This window comes from Microcaecilia unicolor, chromosome 5, assembly GCF_901765095.1.
Source record: "Microcaecilia unicolor chromosome 5, aMicUni1.1, whole genome shotgun sequence".
NCBI classification, from domain to species: domain Eukaryota; kingdom Metazoa; phylum Chordata; class Amphibia; order Gymnophiona; family Siphonopidae; genus Microcaecilia; species Microcaecilia unicolor.
This window is the reverse complement of record NC_044035.1, coordinates 114,684,967-114,705,035: the sequence shown is the minus strand read 5'-3', so window position 1 is coordinate 114,705,035 and position 20,069 is coordinate 114,684,967. Positions and strand designations below refer to the sequence as shown.

At 42.9% G+C, this 20,069-nt stretch overlaps 1 protein-coding gene across 1 annotated transcript in view; it reads left to right on the top strand.

The window, feature by feature from the left end:
• Positions 1-5,039: 5,039 nt before the first annotated feature.
• Positions 5,040-20,069, top strand: part of LOC115471273 — an 87,791-nt gene continuing 72,761 nt past the window's right edge. The window contains exons 1-4 of the mRNA XM_030204975.1: positions 5,040-5,055; positions 5,956-6,132; positions 8,119-8,339; positions 16,760-16,977. Coding sequence (XP_030060835.1) covers positions 5,957-6,132; positions 8,119-8,339; positions 16,760-16,977 — 615 coding nt within the window. The 5' untranslated portion in view covers positions 5,040-5,055; position 5,956. The remainder of the gene's footprint in view (positions 5,056-5,955; positions 6,133-8,118; positions 8,340-16,759; positions 16,978-20,069) is intronic.

Below are 20,069 nucleotides of genomic sequence, written 5' to 3'. Positions count from 1 at the left end.
CGCCTCCCGCGGCATCTAGCTTTTTAACTGGTCTCCTTCACCGATGCTGCCTCTGGTATGGGTGTTCGCTCGTAGAACTTACCGCGCCTCCATACCTTGGCTTCCAGGCCCAGAAATGCATGTTAAGAACAGCCATTTTGCTACAGGAGAACATATTTTTCCATAGCTGTTCTGTAGAATTGTATGTATGACAGTTGCTCTATACTGGTCAATATTTGCATCTGAGCTGCTCTGTTTGAGTAGTTGGCTCAGTTCAATGATGGTTCATCTGATGAACATGAAGGTCATGGGGTTTTCTCTGCTGAGAATCCTCTAGATCCTCTATTTGTCTTGACACATTACTATAGAGATTGTCAATCAGCCCAATGCCAGATGCTCGAGGTCCTGGACTACCATCTTCAACTCAGAACTGATAGCAGTTCTAAGAACTTGCTTCGGCGCCCCCGAGGCCAGAGCATACATCCTTAGCCTCCTTTGGAGAATGGCGTACCAGGCTGGCATGATCGCGTCCAAGACCAAGTCCTGCCAGATCTTTATGAACATTCCCACCGGAGTAGGCTACATCTTTTTTCCAAGTGTCACAAGTTCCTGTCCAATGACGTTTTCATCACTTGTATTGTAACACCTAGATTTCTGCTCTAGGTATGGTGATGCGCAGACTCTCATGACTGTGTGCCTCTCACCTGGAGGAGAAGACTCAGCAGATAATTGTTGATATGCTGTGCATACACTTCCTCATCTCGGAACTTCTTTAAAGAGATCAGCACGCTCGTTCTAGTCAGCGGCGTGCACCTAATCAGGCTCCTGCAGCTATTCCGCAGGAACCAGAGAGGGGTTTTGGAGTGGCTCCAATTCAGCATAGCCACTATATAAAAAAAAAACAAAAAAAAAAAACAACAAATGTCCGTACCGGCCAAGCTGCCTGTCGGGGGGAAGTTCAAATATTCTCCACCACAGGTGACTTCTATATCCTCCAACCGGGGGGTTTTTTCAAATAGTCCGGTTAGGATACATTCTCAATCTGGAATCAAACCCTCCACATTGTTCATTGGAAGTTTAATCCTTTAGCTTCCATCAACAGTGAGTACTTGCAGAGGAACACTCTGCCTTTCTCAGTACCAATGCAGTCGAGCCTGTTCCACAAGGGTAAGAAGGATTGAGTTTCTATCCTAGGTCCTTCCTTGTGGGTTCCGTCCCATCATAGACATAAGGGGCAGGATGATTTCCCTGGGCATCCTTCTTCCCATACTTCAGGAAAACGAATGGTTATGCTCTCTGGGCTTACAAGATACTTCTACTCACTTTGCGTCCAGAGTATGTTTTTCCTAGTGCCTAGCTGTTGTTGCAGCGTATCTTCATGGACTGGGAGTGCAAGTGTTCCCTTAACACGTTGATTGCCCGTCTCAACAGATTACAGCACAGTAATATTGAGACTTCTAGACACATGGCTTCCACAGTTCACGTCACTCCCTTGACACTTTTGCACATCTAGAGGATGTAACCCAACTGTTCGCCAGTCTTCGGAATTCCCCTCAGAGGTGGTTAATTCTCTCCATTTTGATTCTCAGGTGTCCAGTCCACCTTACTCAGTCAAAAGCTGCTGACGAAGGTTGCATCCCTCCTGGCTATTCAACCTAATTATTTAATCAACCACACAATCGGGTTGTGATGTACTCGATAACAAAGGAGTACTGGATCTTGTCCTCTGCGTCAAGATGCCATGCAGATGTAGCGGTGGGCTCGCCAACGCGGCTTGTTTTCTCCAAGCCATTTATCTAATTGGCGTAAACAGCAGTCTGGCCGACAGGCTGAGCAACTTAGTTCAATCACAAAGTCCCTCAGTTCTGTTCCAGGCTGCAGGTTCACGGCAGACTACCATCGGATGCCTTTCTCCTTCTTTGGGGGACAAGTTTTCTGTATGCGTATCCTACCATACATCTGGTGGAAAAGACTTGCTGATTCTCAAGCAAGATTGTGGAGCCATGATTCTCATTGCTCCTTTCTAGCTACGTCAGATATGATTCCCTCTTCTTCTGGAGTTGGAATGTTTTCCAGCTCTCATTACGCAGAACGAGGGGGCACTTCTACATCCCAACCTCCAATCTATGGCTCACACGGTCTGGATGTTGAGAGTGTAGGTTTCGTTGACTTTTCCAGAAGAGTGTCTCCCGACTCTTGCCTGCTTCCAGAAAAAGATTTCACAAAGAGGTGTTATTCTTTTCATGGAAGAGGTTTACCGTCTGGTGTGACAGCGAGGCCCTAGATCCTGCCTCTAGTCTTATACAGACCTTGCTTGAGTTCTTTCTACACCTGTCTGAATCTGGTTTCAAGACCAACTCGGTCAGTATTCATCTTCGTGCAATAAGAGCTTATCATCAACGTGTAAAAGGTCAGCCTTTAGCTGTCCACTTCATGACGTTTACTTCTCCCACAGTATTGAGAGAATTCCTTGTATGTGTCTAAGGGGGATTATTTCTGTTGGGCTTAGCACCCCCAATAATTTTTACAGTTGGCTCTTATGCTTCGGTCAGAGCCCCTATCACTCCTTATTCAGTATCTTGGGGTCTCAATGTCGTTTTCATCCAGCTGCTGCAAGCTCAATTCGGGCCACTGGATTCCTGTCATCTGAAGTATTGGACCTGGAAGGTCATTTTCCTTGGTGGCTGTTCCTTCAACTCGAAAGGTCGGTGAGCTTCAGACTCTAGTAGCTCAAGCTCCTTACCTTACTTCTCATCTTAACAGAGTAGTTCTTCGCATGCAGCCAAGGTTCTTACGGGCGCTGGTATCAGAGTACCATCTGATCCAGTCAATTGTCTTGCCAACATGCTTTCTCCCTCATCTTACAAGCCCTGGCGAAAGCAAGCTGCGCACTTTTTGCGTGGAGCAGACGAGCTCCCTCGCAAGGTCCGCCCAGTTGTTTATTTCTTTTAATGCCAGTTGCTGTTGGAAACCGCATCATTTCTTCTTAACTGGCAGATTGCATCTCCTTCATTTTTGTCCAAGCTGGACTGACTCTAGAGGGCCATGTCACGGCTCACAAAATTAGAGCCATGGCTGAATCGGTGACTAATCTAAAATCAGTCACTATTGAAGGGATCTGCAAAGCTGCGGCGTGGTCATCAGTCCACACATTCACATCTCACTACTGCCTTCAGCAGAATAGCCGACGCGTCAGTCGGTTTTGGGCAGTCGGGGCTGCAGAACTTCTTTGGGGTTTAGAATCCAACTCCAACCCTCCTAAGCCCATGTTTGTTCTGTTCCAGGCTACACTCATTTAGATGTTTCTTCTTTTCAGGTCAATTTTTATTCTGGCCTCGCCGTTGCGAGACTCTATTGACCACTGTTTGTTGTGTAAGCCTGAAAGCTTGGGATACCCCACTTGTGAGAATATCAGCCTGCTTGTCTTTGGAGAAAGAGTAGTTACTTACCTGTAACAGGTGTTCTCCGAAGACAGCAGGCTGCATATTCTCACAAACCCTCCCACCTTCCCCTTTTGGAGTTGTCTCCTCCATCTTTTGGATATAACTGAGGGGCGTGTCCGCTCGGCGAGCGGGAATAGGTGTGCGCACATGCGCAGTACGATCGCTCGCGCGACGGAACGCCGTAAAGAGATTTTGAGATTTTGCTTTAAAATCCTCCGGGGCCGACGTGGCGTCACCCACTTGTGAGAATATGCAGCCTGCTGTCTTCGGAGAACACCTGTTACAGGTAAGTAACTACTCTTTACCTCACAAGAGGGCGGGACATCGAGGGAAGGCCCGATGCCAGCGCTGGCGATTTACTTCTTTCACAGCACACACAGGGCAGACGCGAAGCGCTGCCTGCGTGGCTGCACGGATTTAAAAAAAAGAAAAAGGCAGGCGGTGGTAGGAGAAGAGGGCTCTCTGGCTCTCAATGGAGGGGGGACGGGACTGGGTCGGGGGGGAGCTCAGAGGGGAGAAGGGGATTTGAGAGGGGTGGGGGAGTTCAGAGGAGGGGATTGGGGAGGGGTGGGGGTGCTCTGAGGGGATTGGGGAGGGTGGGGGAGCTCAGAAGGGTACTCAGAGGGGAGAAGGGGATTGGGGAGGGGTGCTCAGAGGTGAGAAGGGGATTGGGGAGGGTGGGGGAGCTCAGAAGGGTACTCAGAGGGAGAAGGGGGATTGGGGAGGGGTGGGGGAGTTCAGAGGAGGGATGCTCAGAGGGGAGAATGGGGATAGGGGTGGGGTGCTCAGAGGGGATTGGGGAGGGTGGGAGAGCTCAGAAGGGTACTCAGAGGGGAGAAGGGAATTGGGGAGGGGTGCTCAGAGGTGAGAAGGGGATTGGGGAGGGTGGGGGTGCTCAGAGGGGATTGGGAGGGTGGGTGAGCTCAGAAGGGTACTCAGAGGGGAGAAGGGGATTGGGGAGGGGTGGGGGAGTTCAGAGGAGGGATGCTCAGAGGTGAGAAGGGGATTGGGGAGGGTGGGGGTGCTCAGAGGGGAGAATGGGGATTGGGGAGGGAAGTGCTCATGGGAGAAGGGGTCTGAAACTGGAACTGGGGGCTGAAAAGGGGCAGGGGCTGAAACTGTGGGGACTGGGGGCTTTAAAGGGGACAGGGAGAACTGGCTGGGGCTGAAGCTCGGGACTGGTGAGAGAAAAGGGTTGGGGTTGAAACAAGGGGCTGAAAAGGGGACAGGGAGAACTGGCTGGGGGCTGAAGCCCAGGACTGATGGGAGAAAAGGGCTGGGGACTGGTGGGATAGTGGGGCTGAAAAGGGTGGCAGGTGGGAGATGTGGGCTGGAACTAGGTGCAGGTGGAAAGAGGGGCAGAGAGAGAGGACAGACCCTGGATGGAAAGGGGGGGAGCGTGAGGGAGGGCAGACCCTGGATGGATGTGAGAGGGAGGGCAGACGGATCGAAGGGGCAGAGAGAAAGGGCAGATGGTGGGTGGAAGGGGGAGAGAGAAAGAGGGCAGATGGTGGATGGAAGGGGCAGAGAGAGAGGGCAGACACTGGATTTCAGAGAGAGCGAACACAGATGCTGGATGGAAGGAAGACAGTGAAAAGAAGATGAGGAAAGCAGAAACCAGAGACGACAAACTGTAAATAAAATATATATTTTTTATTTTTTTGCTTTAGGGTATAGTATTGTATCTGTGTTTATGTGTTAATAAATGTTTATAAATAGAACATATAAATAAGGTAATCATTTTATTGGACTAATTTTTAATACATTTTGACTTAACTTTCAGAGAACAAAACCCCCTTCCTCAGGTCAGGATAGGCTACTATAACAGCACTATACTGTATTGACCTGAGGAAGGAGGTTTTGGCCTCTGAAAGCTAAATGTATTAGTCCAATAAAATGGTATTTTATTTTCTATATTTGTTTTATTTCTATTTGTTAATTTGTAAAGTGGTGATCGGATTTGTTAGTTTTTTCAAATTTACATCCACTGTCTTTATATTTTGCACAGTACTAGGGGACATTTTCTGTTTCTGTGGTGTTACATTGTATGCAGAGTCTGGCATCGGGGGTTCAGTTTAATTTTTGTCTAAATAGAAAGTTTATGATTACTTATTCTATAGTGGATTAGAGTGTATCTGTGTTTGTGAAAAAGACATGGCTTTCGGTTGGCATTGACTGTGCAGGATCGACGATCTGTACTAATCTGTCTGTTTTCATTTTACAATAGGTGAATTGATGTTCTAGTGCTCACTGTAGCGTTTCAGATGCTTGTGTGACTTGTAGAAATGACTGCTTATGGTATGGTAGAATTGCGCTATAGGTCCTGAGTGTTTTGTATTCTCGGTATGCCTAGTACTGGATTTGGGGGGGGGGGGGTGTTAAAAAAATGACGGGCCCCGGGTGTCAACTACCCTAGCTACGCCACTGCCTATAGGACAAAGTTTAAAGTTGCAAACAATTTAGTAGCATAGCTGGAAAGGATAGAGCACATGTGAAAAGAGTTTAAATTAATGTCTTGACCTTTTGTTAACAGGATGGCTTGGGATTCTTTGTATAAAGACGACTTACTGCGACCCCGGTTGAGCAGTAGCAGAAGCCAGAGTAGTTATGAATCACCACTTCTGTCTGAACTCCAACGCATGCTCTGGACAAACAGAACCTCCACTGGACATGTGAATGAAGTCTGGCCACACCTCTACCTAGGAGATGCGTAAGACATGTGTACACATTATTCCAGGAAAACAGATTGATTTGTTTCATCTTTTCTTGATGACCACTAACAGTGTGCAGATTGCCAGCAGCAAGAAGTTAAACAGGAGCATGTTACACTAATCCGTGACACAAGAAATGCCAGGCATATGTTGTCAACAGTCTTCCAATAAGCATGGATAAGGAAAGGGTATTTAAATTTCAGCCTTCTGCATGTCAAGGCATACTACAGTAGTCATGCAATAGGAAGTTCCTAACAACCTCTCTCTAGACATACAGTGATGTTGGGATTCATAAGGATAATATTTCTCTAGGCAAAAGGTAGCCTGACCTTGACCAGCAAGTTCATATTTTGTTTCTCCTTCTGCTATTTTTAGTCACATGGGAATTTACTATCACACCTACATTCTTATGCTCTTTGGTTTGCTGGATTGTTTTCTAATTATCTTTTCTGAAAGTGTAATTCCACATACTATGCCCTCTTTGTGAAAGGAAGTATTGCGCTGTTCTGTGCCCAGTAAGACCACCAAGTTTACTCGTGTTCAAACTCACTCTTCTTCTTAATAATTGTGACTTTAGCATTAGTCTTCTGGAAAAAAATGAAAGGCAGTTGAAAAGCATTCTGTAGCTGAATCTATGCCTTGCTTGATCAGTATACTCAAGCACTACTGAGGAATAGAACAAGAAGTGCATGAGGCTGTGCACGAGTGATGACTGAACTCAGGATCACTAGAGATTGGTGGGTCTGGTCTTGTGTTTAATAACCTTTTATTCAATTGTTTAGAATGCTGTTATTTTCAAAAGGCTCTAATAAAAACATGCCTGTGAACTTGGATGGAATCAACAGTAGTCTCGTAGGTATCTTGGATACTGCCCCATTCTTATTTCATACTGAAATCTCAGAGAAATTAAAGATTGTTCTAAATCAGAGGGAGTGCTATTGGTCCATAAATGGAGAAATTAAAAGGCCCAGAGTTCGAAGAAATTATCTAAATGAGAGAAAATATGGAGACTTTTTCTTACTAAGGGGGTCTTTTACAAAGGCATGGTAGTATTTCCCATTAGCACATCAACCCCTACTGCCACCTATTTTGTAGGCAGTAAGGGCTCATGCGCTAACCACATGCTAATCATTAGCATGCGGCAATGAAGCTGCACTAACCGATTAGCACAGAACACATCTACTCTCTGCCCCTGACCTTTCCCCAGTGCTAAAAACATAGGGGCCATTTTACTAAGCCACGTAGGCGCCTATGTATGCCCAACGTGCATCAATTTGGAGTTACCGCCTGGCTACTGCATGGCCCTTGCGGTAATTTTATTTTTGACGCTCATCTGCTACGTGCATCCGAAAAATAATTTTTATTTTCTGATACACATCAGCTACACGCGGCAAGTGGCATTCTACGTGTGTAGGTCATTACCACTGGGTTAACACGTGATACCTTACTGCTAAGTCAATGGCTGGCGGTAAGGTCTCAGACCCAAAATAGACGAGCGACAATTTTTATTTTGCTGCACGTCCATTTTCAGCCAAAATTTTTAAAAAGGCATTTTTTTTTGCAGGCGCGCTTAAAAATGGATCTGCACGTGCCCAAAACTCGCGCCTATACTACCACAGGCCATTTTCAGTGCACCTTAGTAAAAGGATCCCATAGTAACATAGTAGTAAATGAAGGCAGATTAAGATCTGTATGGTCCATTCAGTCTGCCCAACAAGATAAAATCTATTTTGTAGCTTATGGGAAGTATGTGCCGATGCCAAAATTACCGTGGGATGCCCCATGGTAAAGCATTTTAGGCTGTGGTAAGCATTCGTTAGTGCTTCCCACAGCTTAGTAAAAGGACCCCTTTTGTAAGGTAATTTGTTAATATTAAAAACTCTTTATAACTGTTTATTGGTAATACTTGTTGTTCTTTTGAGATTGTGCGCTTCAATAAAGGGACCAATTAAAAATAAAAATTGAGAGTGTTCTGCTTCTTTCAGATATACAGCTCGAGACAAAGCACAACTCTCTCAGCTTGGTATCACCCACATCCTCAATGCTGCAGACGGAAGATTCCATGTGAATACTGGACCCCGGTTCTACAAGGATATGGAGATTGATTACTATGGCATAGAAGCAGATGATGATCCAGAATTTAATCTTAGTATTTATTTCTATCCTGCTGCAAGATACATAAGAGCTGCTCTCAATTCTCCAAAAGGTAACGAGCGTAGAATGTTACATGAGTTCTCATATTTGCACAGCAATACTGGGTACTATACAGTAAGCATAAAGAAGGCAATCGTCATATCTGTAAAGTCTATGGGTACTTTGTACCTACGGACTTCATCAATTTCCAAAGGGAAACGTTGCCCCTTGAAAACTGAATCAGAAAAACATGTGCGCAAATGTGCCCCTGCTATTAGTGTTAGTACTTTTCTCTTGTAAATTTATATCCATACATTTGGAAATCGAGCAACATGAGTATCATCTACACCATGCCACAACTGTGCCTCTACGAAAGCCTACCCAATGTTGGGTAAACTTATGCACATAATGGAACTGTGTGATAAATCAGAAAGTACAAGTCTACAATATTTACAAGCGGGGGTATATAAATTCCAATTCGCTTTTCAAAACTCAACACCAAAACCATATATTATTTTTCGCTCAAGGTACCTACGAAAGGCAAGTCTCTTACCAGACATTACTATGGACCTTGGCAGTGACTCATTTCACATAAGGACACAGCCTTATGACTCGCTTATCTCATCATCAGTCCAACTCAATGTTATTTTATATTTTTCCTTGAAAAACAATTTTTACTACTATTGCCCCCATTCTTAACTACTCATTAATAAAACGAAGTAGAAATTGAAGACTTATCTTTCATGTGCTATTAATTGCTAACAGGACCCTAGCCAACATGGACCATGTTTCGCCAAAGCTGCATCAGGGCTCAGTCCTGGTATTCGCCATAGCTTATTCACTCCATATTCTATATCCAAAAAATGGAACTGTGAGCATGTTTACCTGCAGATGGGGGTGGGCAATTTCTAGACTGCTTTTTGTGCGTAAAACCTTGCTTTATGCATGGAAATTGTTTGAAAATTGTGTTCTATTGGCTCAATTTACCATACTGAGTTTTGGGGGTTTGGATGGTAAATATCATTAGCAATGCAATTTTACAATATAGCAAATGTTATAAATAAATTTATTTGGGAGGTGAACCAGTTGGCAAAAAATAGTATGGCTCAAAAACAATTAGTTGGCATGCAAGAAGCACAGCCATCAAGGAGCTGTCAAGAGGTAAGTACATAAGTACATAAGTAATGCCATACTGGGAAAAGACCAAAGGCCCATCAAGCCCAGCATCCTGTTCCCGACAGTGGCCAATCCAGGTCAAGGGCACCTGGCAGCTTCCCAAACGTACAAACATTCTATACTTGTTATTCCCGAAATTGTGGATTTTTTCCAAGTCCATTTAGTAGCGGTCTATGGACTTGTCCCTTAGGAAACCATCCAAACCCTTTTTAAACTCTGCCAAGCTAAACGCCTTCACCACGTTCTCTGGCAACAAATTCCAGAGTTTAATTATGCATTGGGTGAAGAAACATTTTCTCCTATTTGTTTTAAATGTACTACAATGTAGTTTCATCGCATGCCCCCTAGTCCTACTATTTTTGGAAAGCGTGAACAGACGCTTCACATCCACCTGTTCCACTCCACCCATTATTTTATATACCTCTATCATGTCTCCCCTCAGCCGTCTCTTCTCCAAACTGAAAAGCCCTAGCCTCCTTAGTCTTTCTTCATAGGGAAGTCATCCCATCCCTGCTATCATTTTAGTCGCCCTTCGCTGCACCTTTTCCAATTCTACTATATCTTTCTTGAGATGTGGCGACCAGAATTGAACACAATACTCAAGGTGCGGTCGCACCATGGAGCGATACAACGGCATTATAACATCCTCACACCTGTTTTCCATACCTTTCCTAATAATACCCAACATTCTATTCGCTTTCCTAGCTGCAGCAGCACACTGAGCAGAAGGTTTCAGTGTATTATCGACGACGACACCCAGATCCCTTTCTTGGTCCGTAACTCCTAACTTGGAACCTTGCATGATGTAGCTATAATTCGGGTTCTTTTTTCCCACATGCATCACCTTGCACTTGCTCACATTAAACGACATCTGCCATTTAGCCGCCCAGTCTCCCAGTCTCGTAAGGTCCTTCTATAATTTTTCACAATCCTGTCACGAGTTAACGACTTTGAATAACTTTGTGTCATCAGCAAATTTAATTACCTCACTAGTTACTCCCATCTCTAAATCATTTATAAATGTATTAAAAAGCAGCGGTCCTAGCACAGACCCCTGAGGAACCCCACTAACTACCCTTCTCCATTGTGAATACTGCCCATTTAACCCCACTCTCTGTTTCCTATCCTTCAACCAGTTTTTAATCCACAATAGGACGTTTCCTCCTATCCCATGACCCTCCAATTTCCTCTGTAGCCTTTCACGACCTTGTCAAACGCCTTTTGAAAATCCAGATACACAATATCAACCGGCTCCCCTTTGTCCACATGTTTGTTTACTCCTTCAAAGAATTGAAGTAAATTGGTCAGGCAAGATTTCCCCACACAAAAGCCGTACTGACTTGGTCTCAGTAATCCATGTTCTTGGATGTGCTCTGTAATTTTGTTTTTGATAATAGCCTCTACCATTTTCCTGGGCACCGATGTCAGACTCACCGGTCTACAATTTCCCGGATCTCGCTGGAACCTTTTTAAAAAATCGGCGTTACATTGGCCACTCTCCAATCTTCTGGTACCACGCTCGATTTTAAGGATAAATTGCATATCACTAACAGTAGCTCCGCAAGCTCATTTTCAGTTCTATCAGTACTCTAGGATGAATACATCCGGTCCAGGAGATTTGCTACTCTTCAGTTTGCTGAACTGCCCCATTACGTCCTCCAGGTTTACCGTGAAGTCAGTAAGTTTCTCCGACTCATCCGCTTGAAATACCATTTCCGACACCGGTATCCCACCCAAATCTTCCTCGATGAAGACCGAAGCAAAGAATTCATTCAATCTCTCCGCTATGTCTTTATCTTCCTTGATCGCCCCTTTTACCCCCTCGGTCATCCAGTGGCCCAACTGATTCTTTTGCCGGCTTCCTGCTTTTAATATACCGGAAAAATTTTTTGCTATGTTTTTTTTGCCTCTAATGCTATCTTTTTTTCGTAATCCCGCTTGGCCTTCTTTATCTGTGCCTTGCATTTGCTTTGACACTCCTTATGCTGCTTCTTGTTATTTTCAGACGGTTCCTTCTTCCATTTTCTGAAGGCGTTTCTTTTAGCCCTAATAGCTTCCTTTACCTCACTTTTCAACCATGCCGGCTGTCTTTTGGACTTCAGTCTTTCTTTTCTAATTCACGGAATATGTTTGGCCTGGGCCTCCAGGATGGTATTTTTGAATAGCGTCCATACCTGTTGTACAGTTTTTACCCTCTCAGTTGCCCCCCTAAGTTTTTTTTTAACCGTTCGTCTCATTTTATCATAGTCTCCTTTTTTAAAGTTAAACGCTAACATATTTGACTTCCTGTGTATAGTTACTTCAAGGTTGATATCAAAACTGATCATATTATGATCACTGTTATCAAGCGGCCCCAGTACCATAACGTCCCTCACCAGACTAAGGACCAAGTCTAGAATTTTTCCTTCTCTTGTCGGCTCCTGCACCAGCTGCTCCATAAAGCTGTCCTTGATTTCATCATCAAGGAATTGTACCTCTCTACCGTGTCCCGATGTTACATTTACCCAATCTATATTTGGATAATTGAAGTCACCCATTATTATCACATTGCCCATTTTGTTTGCGTCTCTGATTTCTTTTATCATTTCTGCGTCTACCTGCTCATCCTGGCGAGGTGGACGGTAGTACACTCCTATCACCGTCCTTTTCCCTTTTATACATGGAATTTCAACCCACAATGATTCAAAGGTGTGATTTGTGTCCTGCTGAATTTGTAATCTATCTGAGTCAAGGCTCTCGTTAATATGCTACCCCTCCACCAGTCCAGTCCACCCTATCACTACGATATTCTTTGTACCCAGGTATGACAGTGTCCCACTGGTTATCCTCCTTCCACAATGTCTCAGTAATGACTATTATATCCAATTTTTCATTTAGTGCACTATATTCCAACTCTCCCATCTTATTTCTTATACTCCTAGCATTTACATATAGACATTTCAGAGTATGTTTGTTGTTCCTATTTGCCTGATGCTTAGTACTGGACACTACTGATTTGCCATCTTTTGTCTGATCTTTAGTTGTATTTAAGGGCACCTGGCTTACCACGGTCTGTTGCGCAACCTCACTATCCAGAAACCCTATCTTCCCTGTTTGTGAGGTATCTTTGCAAGATACCTTATCCTGAACCATGCGCTTTTGAGCAACTGTCGGCCTTCCCCCCATTTCTAGTTTAAAAGCTGCTCTATCTCCTTTTTAAATGCCGATGCCTGCAGCCTGGTCCCACCCTGGTTAAGGTGGAGCCCATCCTTTCGGAATAGGCTCCCCCTTCCCCAGAATGTGGCCCAGTTCCTAACAAATCTAAAACCCTCCTCCCTGCACCATCATCTCATCCACGCATTGAGACTCAGGAGCTCTGCCTATCTCTTTGGCCCTGCGCGTGGAACAGGTAGCATTTCAGAAAATGCTACCCTAGAGGATCTGGATTTGAGCTTTCTACCTAACAGCCTAAATTTGGCTTCCAGAACCTCTCTCCCACATTTTCCTATGTCATTGGTACCCACATGTACCAAGACAGCCGACTCCTCCCCAGCACTATCTAAAATCCTATCTCGGTGACGCGTGAGGTCCGCCACCTTCGCACCAGGCAGGCAAGTCACCAGGCGATCCTCACGTCGACCAGCCACCCAGCTATCTATATGCCTAATGATTGAATCACCAACTACAACGGCTGTCCTAACCTTTCCCTCCCGGGCAGCACTTAATATTGCTTAGGTTTTTCTTTTTTTTCTAAACAACCAGTGGCCAAGATGAGATATCAAATACTCAGCCTGGGAAAACTGGAGCAACATTTTCGCAACTTGGAGACCCAAGTGGCAAAGATTCAGAAATCTGGAGCAATGTTCGTTAAAGACTGCAGAATTATACAACTGAAATTGGAATCCATTGAGAATGTTAATAGAGCAATGAATACAAAGCTGTTAAATTTTCCTAAGACCAAGTCGTTGGCTCCAAATTAGTTGTGGCTTTTGTACCTGAGGGATGCCCTAAATTTTTCAAAACTTGCTTCCTCCAGGATATCACCACTACCTTTGAAACTGGCCTGTACAGGTCGCCACTGCTTTCTTCCTTCTTACTCATGTGGGCTGAAGCTATATTTTGTTTTATGGTCGCCATTTCCCTCCATCTTTCTTCTATAGTCTGATGTTGTTTCCTTTCATTTTGCTTGCATTGGCCAACACCATACTTTCTTTCCAGCCAAATGGACTGACATGAATTCCTCATACTTCCCACCCACACTTCAGGGAATTCTGCAAATTAGCATGATTATGAAGGCTGCGAGCGATTATGCTCAAAATTATGCAAGTGCATAATTCCATAATATATGATAAGCCCACAAAAGCAGAAGTAAAATTTAAAGAGTTAAATCACCCACTCAATGAAAATAAAGACACTCATCTTGATCCCTCCACAGACCAATTGAAAAGGTTTGCTTCACTCATGAAATCCCTCCCACCAACCCAATGAAACTAAAGAACACCCACTCCAATCTCTCATTCTACTTCCCCCCAAAACTCATACGGTTCTACATGCTGAGTCAGCAGGACGGCACAGCCTTCCCTCCTACCAACCTTGTGCCTAGCACTGCTCCGATTCTTCCTACTAGAATTTCAAGATTTAAAGTACTAGCAGGTGGCACCTGAACAACAATGGACGTTGAGTTAGTATGAGATGGGCTATGTCCTCCTGCTATCTCAGCCTTAAGAAATTAAGGGCAGAGGGATTCTAAGGTGTAGACGGGTATTTATTTTCTCAGGGGTTATAAGGGAAGTTCCCTATTTTTTATAATTAGTCATGCATGTAGGAAAGCCTTTTTATAATGTGCATAAAATATGTGTACTATTAAAGCAAACGCCTATTTTTCGCTGAACAGAGAAGTCAGTTCTCCCAGATAAATTCCTTTGAACTTTCTCCTTAACATATTAAAGTAGCGTGAATAAGGCTATGGAAAGTATATACCACATTCAGATCAAGTGTCTGCATGGCTCACAGTTCTATAATCTAAGCCAGAGGTTACACTGGATTTCATGACTCAGTGTCTATATTTGTCATGTTACTGCAAGCATATTTTGGGTTGAAATGAGTTTCTTTTTCCACAAAGGTATAATTCACAAAGCACCATAAAAGCCATTGTATCTAAAAGTATATAACACTGTTTTAATTGCTACCTGAACAGTGGCTGTGAAGTCATTGTGATCAGAAAGACCACGGAGCGCCATGAACAAAATTAATTGCAGACTGTACTGAGCAAATAATGAGACACTGAGTCACGATGCTCCTAGGCTTAATGCCCAGCCCTAACCAGACTGAGGGGGTCTGGTTTCATCATACAATTTTAGCTTGTACCCAGGGAAACTAAGCCTCTGTCTCCACCTGGTAGTGTAATAGAGAAGCAAAGAAGCCATTAACACAAAATACTAAATACATAGTAACACTGACATGCCACCCCCCTCTTTTTTTTTTAGATCATTTTTGTATAACAATTTTAATAAGCTTCTTATGTATATATATTTTTACAGTTTATAGTACTGTGTTAGCAATGTTACTTCAATACATAGAAAAAAAATCAACAAACTGAGAAATACACTCCCCTGTCTAGATAAATGTGTTACATAAACTGAATGAATAAACAGAGGTTCGGGCATTAACAGCCTCAGAAGTGAGTTTTTAGGCTGGATATAAACCTGGTAACATAGTACCATTTTGTGGGTACTACGTCTTAGGAAATAATGAAATCAAAACTCTCATGACAAACCCTCAAGGTTAAAACTAGTGGGACAGTAGGAAATAGGATGCATCTATTTATTTATTTGTTTTTTATATTGTGAGGAATCACTATTATATTTTAATAACATGCAAAAGTTATGTGTGGTACTTTTAATTCCCAATGATATCACTATTTATATGAGTGTGTTTATCTATCTATCTATCTATACACACACACACACACATTCTTGCTGTCACTCTTTTTTAAAATCAATTTAATAATTTAATGAGCGTTAACCTAATAGATTATCACATGCACAATTTGCAAAGGTTTAAAATATATGAAAAAATATTGTTATTAACCCAAATTTATGTTCATTTTCAGATTTAAGTATTCTAAACAAAACTGTTCCTGTTGTTAATCAGTCTTTCCTATATCAGTATTAGTTAGACGTAACAAATCAAACATACTGAGGGAAATTTTCAAAGCTGCATATATTAGCTATCTGAAAATTGCCCAACCTGTATACAGGTGAAAGCAAGCACATGCTAGTAAATTCTACATATGACACTCAAAACTGTGCACTCAACTTGGGCACATGCCCAATTTGCAAATGCAATTTAATTGAATAAAATGAGAATTAGCACCAATAATTGGCCACTAACAATCAATTATTGGTGCTAATTGGCAACAATTTGCATTTAAATGTCATCTTTCTAGTTGGTATTCTATAAAGATGTGCATGTAACTTTTTACATGTGGATCTAAAAGGGGCGTGGCCAGGGGAGAGGCATGGGTGGGTGAGGAGTGTTCCTAGAATTTGCATGCATTGTTACAGAATACAGCAGTTTCATGCCTAATTTACATGTGAGAATTTCCATCAGGTTTCAATTGGAGTAAACCTTTGCACCCAAAATTGAGCATGGATCCCACCACCCAATTTGGAGCGCTGTTTATAGAATAAGGCTTAGCGCTCATTTTTTTTGGTACCCAAACTTGGGCAGAATTTACTAAATTTAGCCCATAGTGCAATGCACCTACCTTTACTTACCCCAGGGGCTGGGGCCACTGTATTTTCAACAGTGCATATATTTTGTAGTTAGAAAAATATCTGCATAGAAAGGAAGTACAAGAGTGTGCAGGACAGATATCTTTTTTTCTAAGGCAATTTTCAAGGTGAAAGTATGCATATATTTTAACCTTGAAAATTAGTGCAAAATCTGTGGGTAAAAATACTCTCATACTTTGTAGCTATGCAGATAATTTGAAAATTGCTCCCCTTTCCCCTAGTGTAACAGGCAGCAAACATGGATATGTAGAATCCTTAGTTTTAGAGTTCACATCCATGCTAGTAATTAACGACAGTGCTTGTTTTGGTGTCTGTATCCATGCTCACTAAGATCCATGTGATTCTTTTATATACATTACTGTATATGGATAGTATTAGAGATGGGTAATTTGCTGTATTAAACTGCCTTATGCAAATGCATGTCCCATTCTCACTATTTCAAGCTATCTAGCCTGCAGAATTCATGCATGATATGGATGAGCAATCCCAATCCATTGGTGTAGTAGAATTCTAATACTGCCCTCACCTTTGTTCTTTTCAGGAAGAATATTTATTCACTGTGCCATGGGGATTAGCCGATCTGCAACTCTCGTACTTGCTTTCTTAATGATCTGTGAAAATATGACCCTCGTTGATGCTATTCAGACTGTGAGCAAGCACAGAGACATTTCTCCAAATTCAGGCTTTCTCGAGCAACTTCGGCAGTTGGATACAACATTAGTGAGTGAAAGGAAAATGAAAACGGCCCATTTCAACCTTTAGATGGAGTTCACTTTTGAATGAGGAAGAATTAAAAATTTCTCTCTGAATTTGTGTTTTCTAGTTTGACAAGAACTAGAATTAGAAGCTGTAACGTCTCAAATGATAGCTTCAACCTATCCATACCTATATTTATTTATTTATTCTATTTTTTTTAATTAAATCTCCAATTCAAAATGCCAGGTGGATTGTGACAGAATATATACAGTGATAATCAAATGAACAAACTGTATAACTATAAGCACCTGGCTAGCTGCAGCTCCAGAACCCATTCCAGGTTTCCAAGATTCCACCAGAGACTGCACAGTTCTGCAGCAAGAGCTGAATTTTATACAGTAGCCAGAGCATCGTGGGAATAGAAATGAAAAACTGAGGTTGCAGAACCTGTACAAAGAAAACACTTCTGTTTTAATCCACAAAACAGACTTTTATAACCATTTTAAGTGTATGTTCTTAATAAATGCATCTTTCTAAAGTATTTATGTTTGAAAAGGCTGAAAAATAAGGAGTACTACCATTCTAGCTGCTCTCTATGTGCTAATATAGGTGTTTATGGAAGGCCGCTAAGAGACAAACCTAAGCCCGGGGCAAACAATCTCCAGAGCCCCGCCACTAGCCCCCCCTCGCCCCTGCTACTGTCCCCCACTGCCGCCAACACTGCACCCCCCCCCCCCCCACACACACACACACAGTGCTGCAGCGAATGAGAGAATGTGCTCTGCCGGCTATCGGTACTTCTTCCTGACGAGTCCTGCCTATGCAGAAACAGGAAGTTACTTCACAGGAGGTTGAACACGGCAGGAAGAAGCACCTGTGGCCAGCAGAGCAGTCTATTTTGATCGCCGTTGCCGGGAACTACTTGGAGGCCGGGCCCGGGGAAACTTGCCCCTCCTCTCGGCGGCCCTGAACTTATGTCAAGAATATGGTTTATGACTGCCTATGGCATATAAATTGCACACTGTGTGCTACAAAGTCTTCCCATAATTTCCTAAATGTAAAATAAACCTCTCAAAAATCACAATTCAGTAGTGTCATGATGGAAATTTTGTTTTGGGAAGAAACTATAGTGATACGTGCTATATACGTTGCAAAGCTCTAGCTAAGCTTGATCTTCTTTGCCTGCTACAGTTCTATGTTTAGCAAACCCACCGAACCTAACTGCTTTAGTAGTAACAAACTGGAATTAGACAAATTAGATCTGTATCAAATGGTGCATCTTTTGCAGTAACAATAAAGACAATAGTAGTTCTATTATTAGGTTTTAATTTACTGTTTTCAAGTTTACATCATTTATTGTATTTATGTTTATTCTTGGTTATTTTACTATTATACTATTAACAAAATTATATGTTAAACTGTACACTGCCTTAGGTGAATCTCTTCATAAAGGTGGTTAATAAATCCCAATCAGTAAAAATAAACTGCCATAATGCCTTGATATGTGGTACATGGAAACCTTCTAATTCAAGATCTAGAATCCCTCTTTTCAAGGCCTTGTGAGTTGAGCAGTTTACTAAACTATATTTAAAATTTTGCCCTGATCAAACAAGGTAAAATAATGTTATTATAAGACTTTGTAAGATAGTGTAGCTGATAGACTAGAGCAGTGTTTCCCTAAGTCCAGTCCTGGAGTACCCCTTGCCAGTCAGGTTTTCAGGATATTCACAATGAATATCCATTATATGCAAATCTGTTTCATGCATATTCATTGTGGATATCCTGAAAACCTGACTGGCAAGGGGTACTCCAGGATCAGACTTGGGAAACACTGGACTAGAGGAGCCAATCAAGTGCATTCATTTCAGTATACTTCTATCCCATTTATAAATCCATAAATAATGAGGAAAAACCTGATGGAACCAGGTCATTTATAAGCTGCTTAGAGATTTAAAAGCACTCTTTAAAATGTTAAATACCATTTTTAACCTGAGACATGACCAATGGCCAAGTAGCTGTGGATTTGATTTCCATACCTAGCATCTGCTCATTAATCTGGCAGGGTTGGATATGATGTAGAGGTTGCATTAACAACCTTCAGAGATGTAGAATCTCAGCCATGATGCAACAACTCAACCTACAGGTAGGATTTAAGATGTGTGTGGGTGGTTGGGTATGTGTAGATAGCTAGATGGCACCTAGGCATTCTGCACTCTGCTAGTCTCAAGAAAAATGTCAGGAAGTATTTTTTCACGGAGAGAGTAGTGTATGCTTGGAATGCCCTCCCGCGGGAGGTGATGGAAATGAAAACGGTAACAGAATTCAAACACGTGTAGGATAAACATAAAGGAATCCTGTTCAGAAGGAATGGATCCTAAGGAGCTTAGCTGAGGTTGGGTGGTAGAGCCGGTGATGGGAGGCGGGGATAGTGCTGGGCAGACTTATACGGTCTGTGCCAGAGCCGGTGGTGGGAGGCGGGGCTGGTGTTTGGGAGGCGGAGATAGTGCTGGGCAGACTTACACGGTCTATGCCGAGCGCCTCTCCACATGACCAAATTTAGTCGCAGCCATTTATGTCACGTTTTACTTGGCATAAATCCCAATGCCTAAATTAGGCACAGTACAGGTAGATCCTATAACGCACATAGATTTTTGAAACATCCACGCCCCTCACATAGGGGGCTTTGGTGCTTGGTAAAAGGGGCCTTAAGTGAATTAAGGCACATAACTACCATTTCAACCCCATTGTAGTGCTTAATTGCCATTTGAGCATCTACCTTATGGTGCACTATCCAGCTTATAATCGAAAGAGAAAAACGCCAATATTGTGACCCAAATTGGGAGATGGGCGTCTTTCTCCCATGGGCGCCCAAATCGGTGTAATCGGAAGCCCATTTTGGGCGTTTCCAACTGCAATCTGTTGCGGAAACGGGTAAAGTTGACGGGGGGCGTGTCGGAGGTGTGGTGAAGGCGGAACTGGGGCATGGTTATCGGCTGAGGAGAGATGGGTGTCTTTAGCTGATAATCGAAAAAAAAGGCGTTTTTACCGCGATTTTGGGTCACTTTTTTTGGACCTTTTTTTTCATGAACAGGTCCCAAAAAAGTGCCCCAACTGACCTGATGACCACTGGAGGTCTCCCCCAGTGGTCACGAACC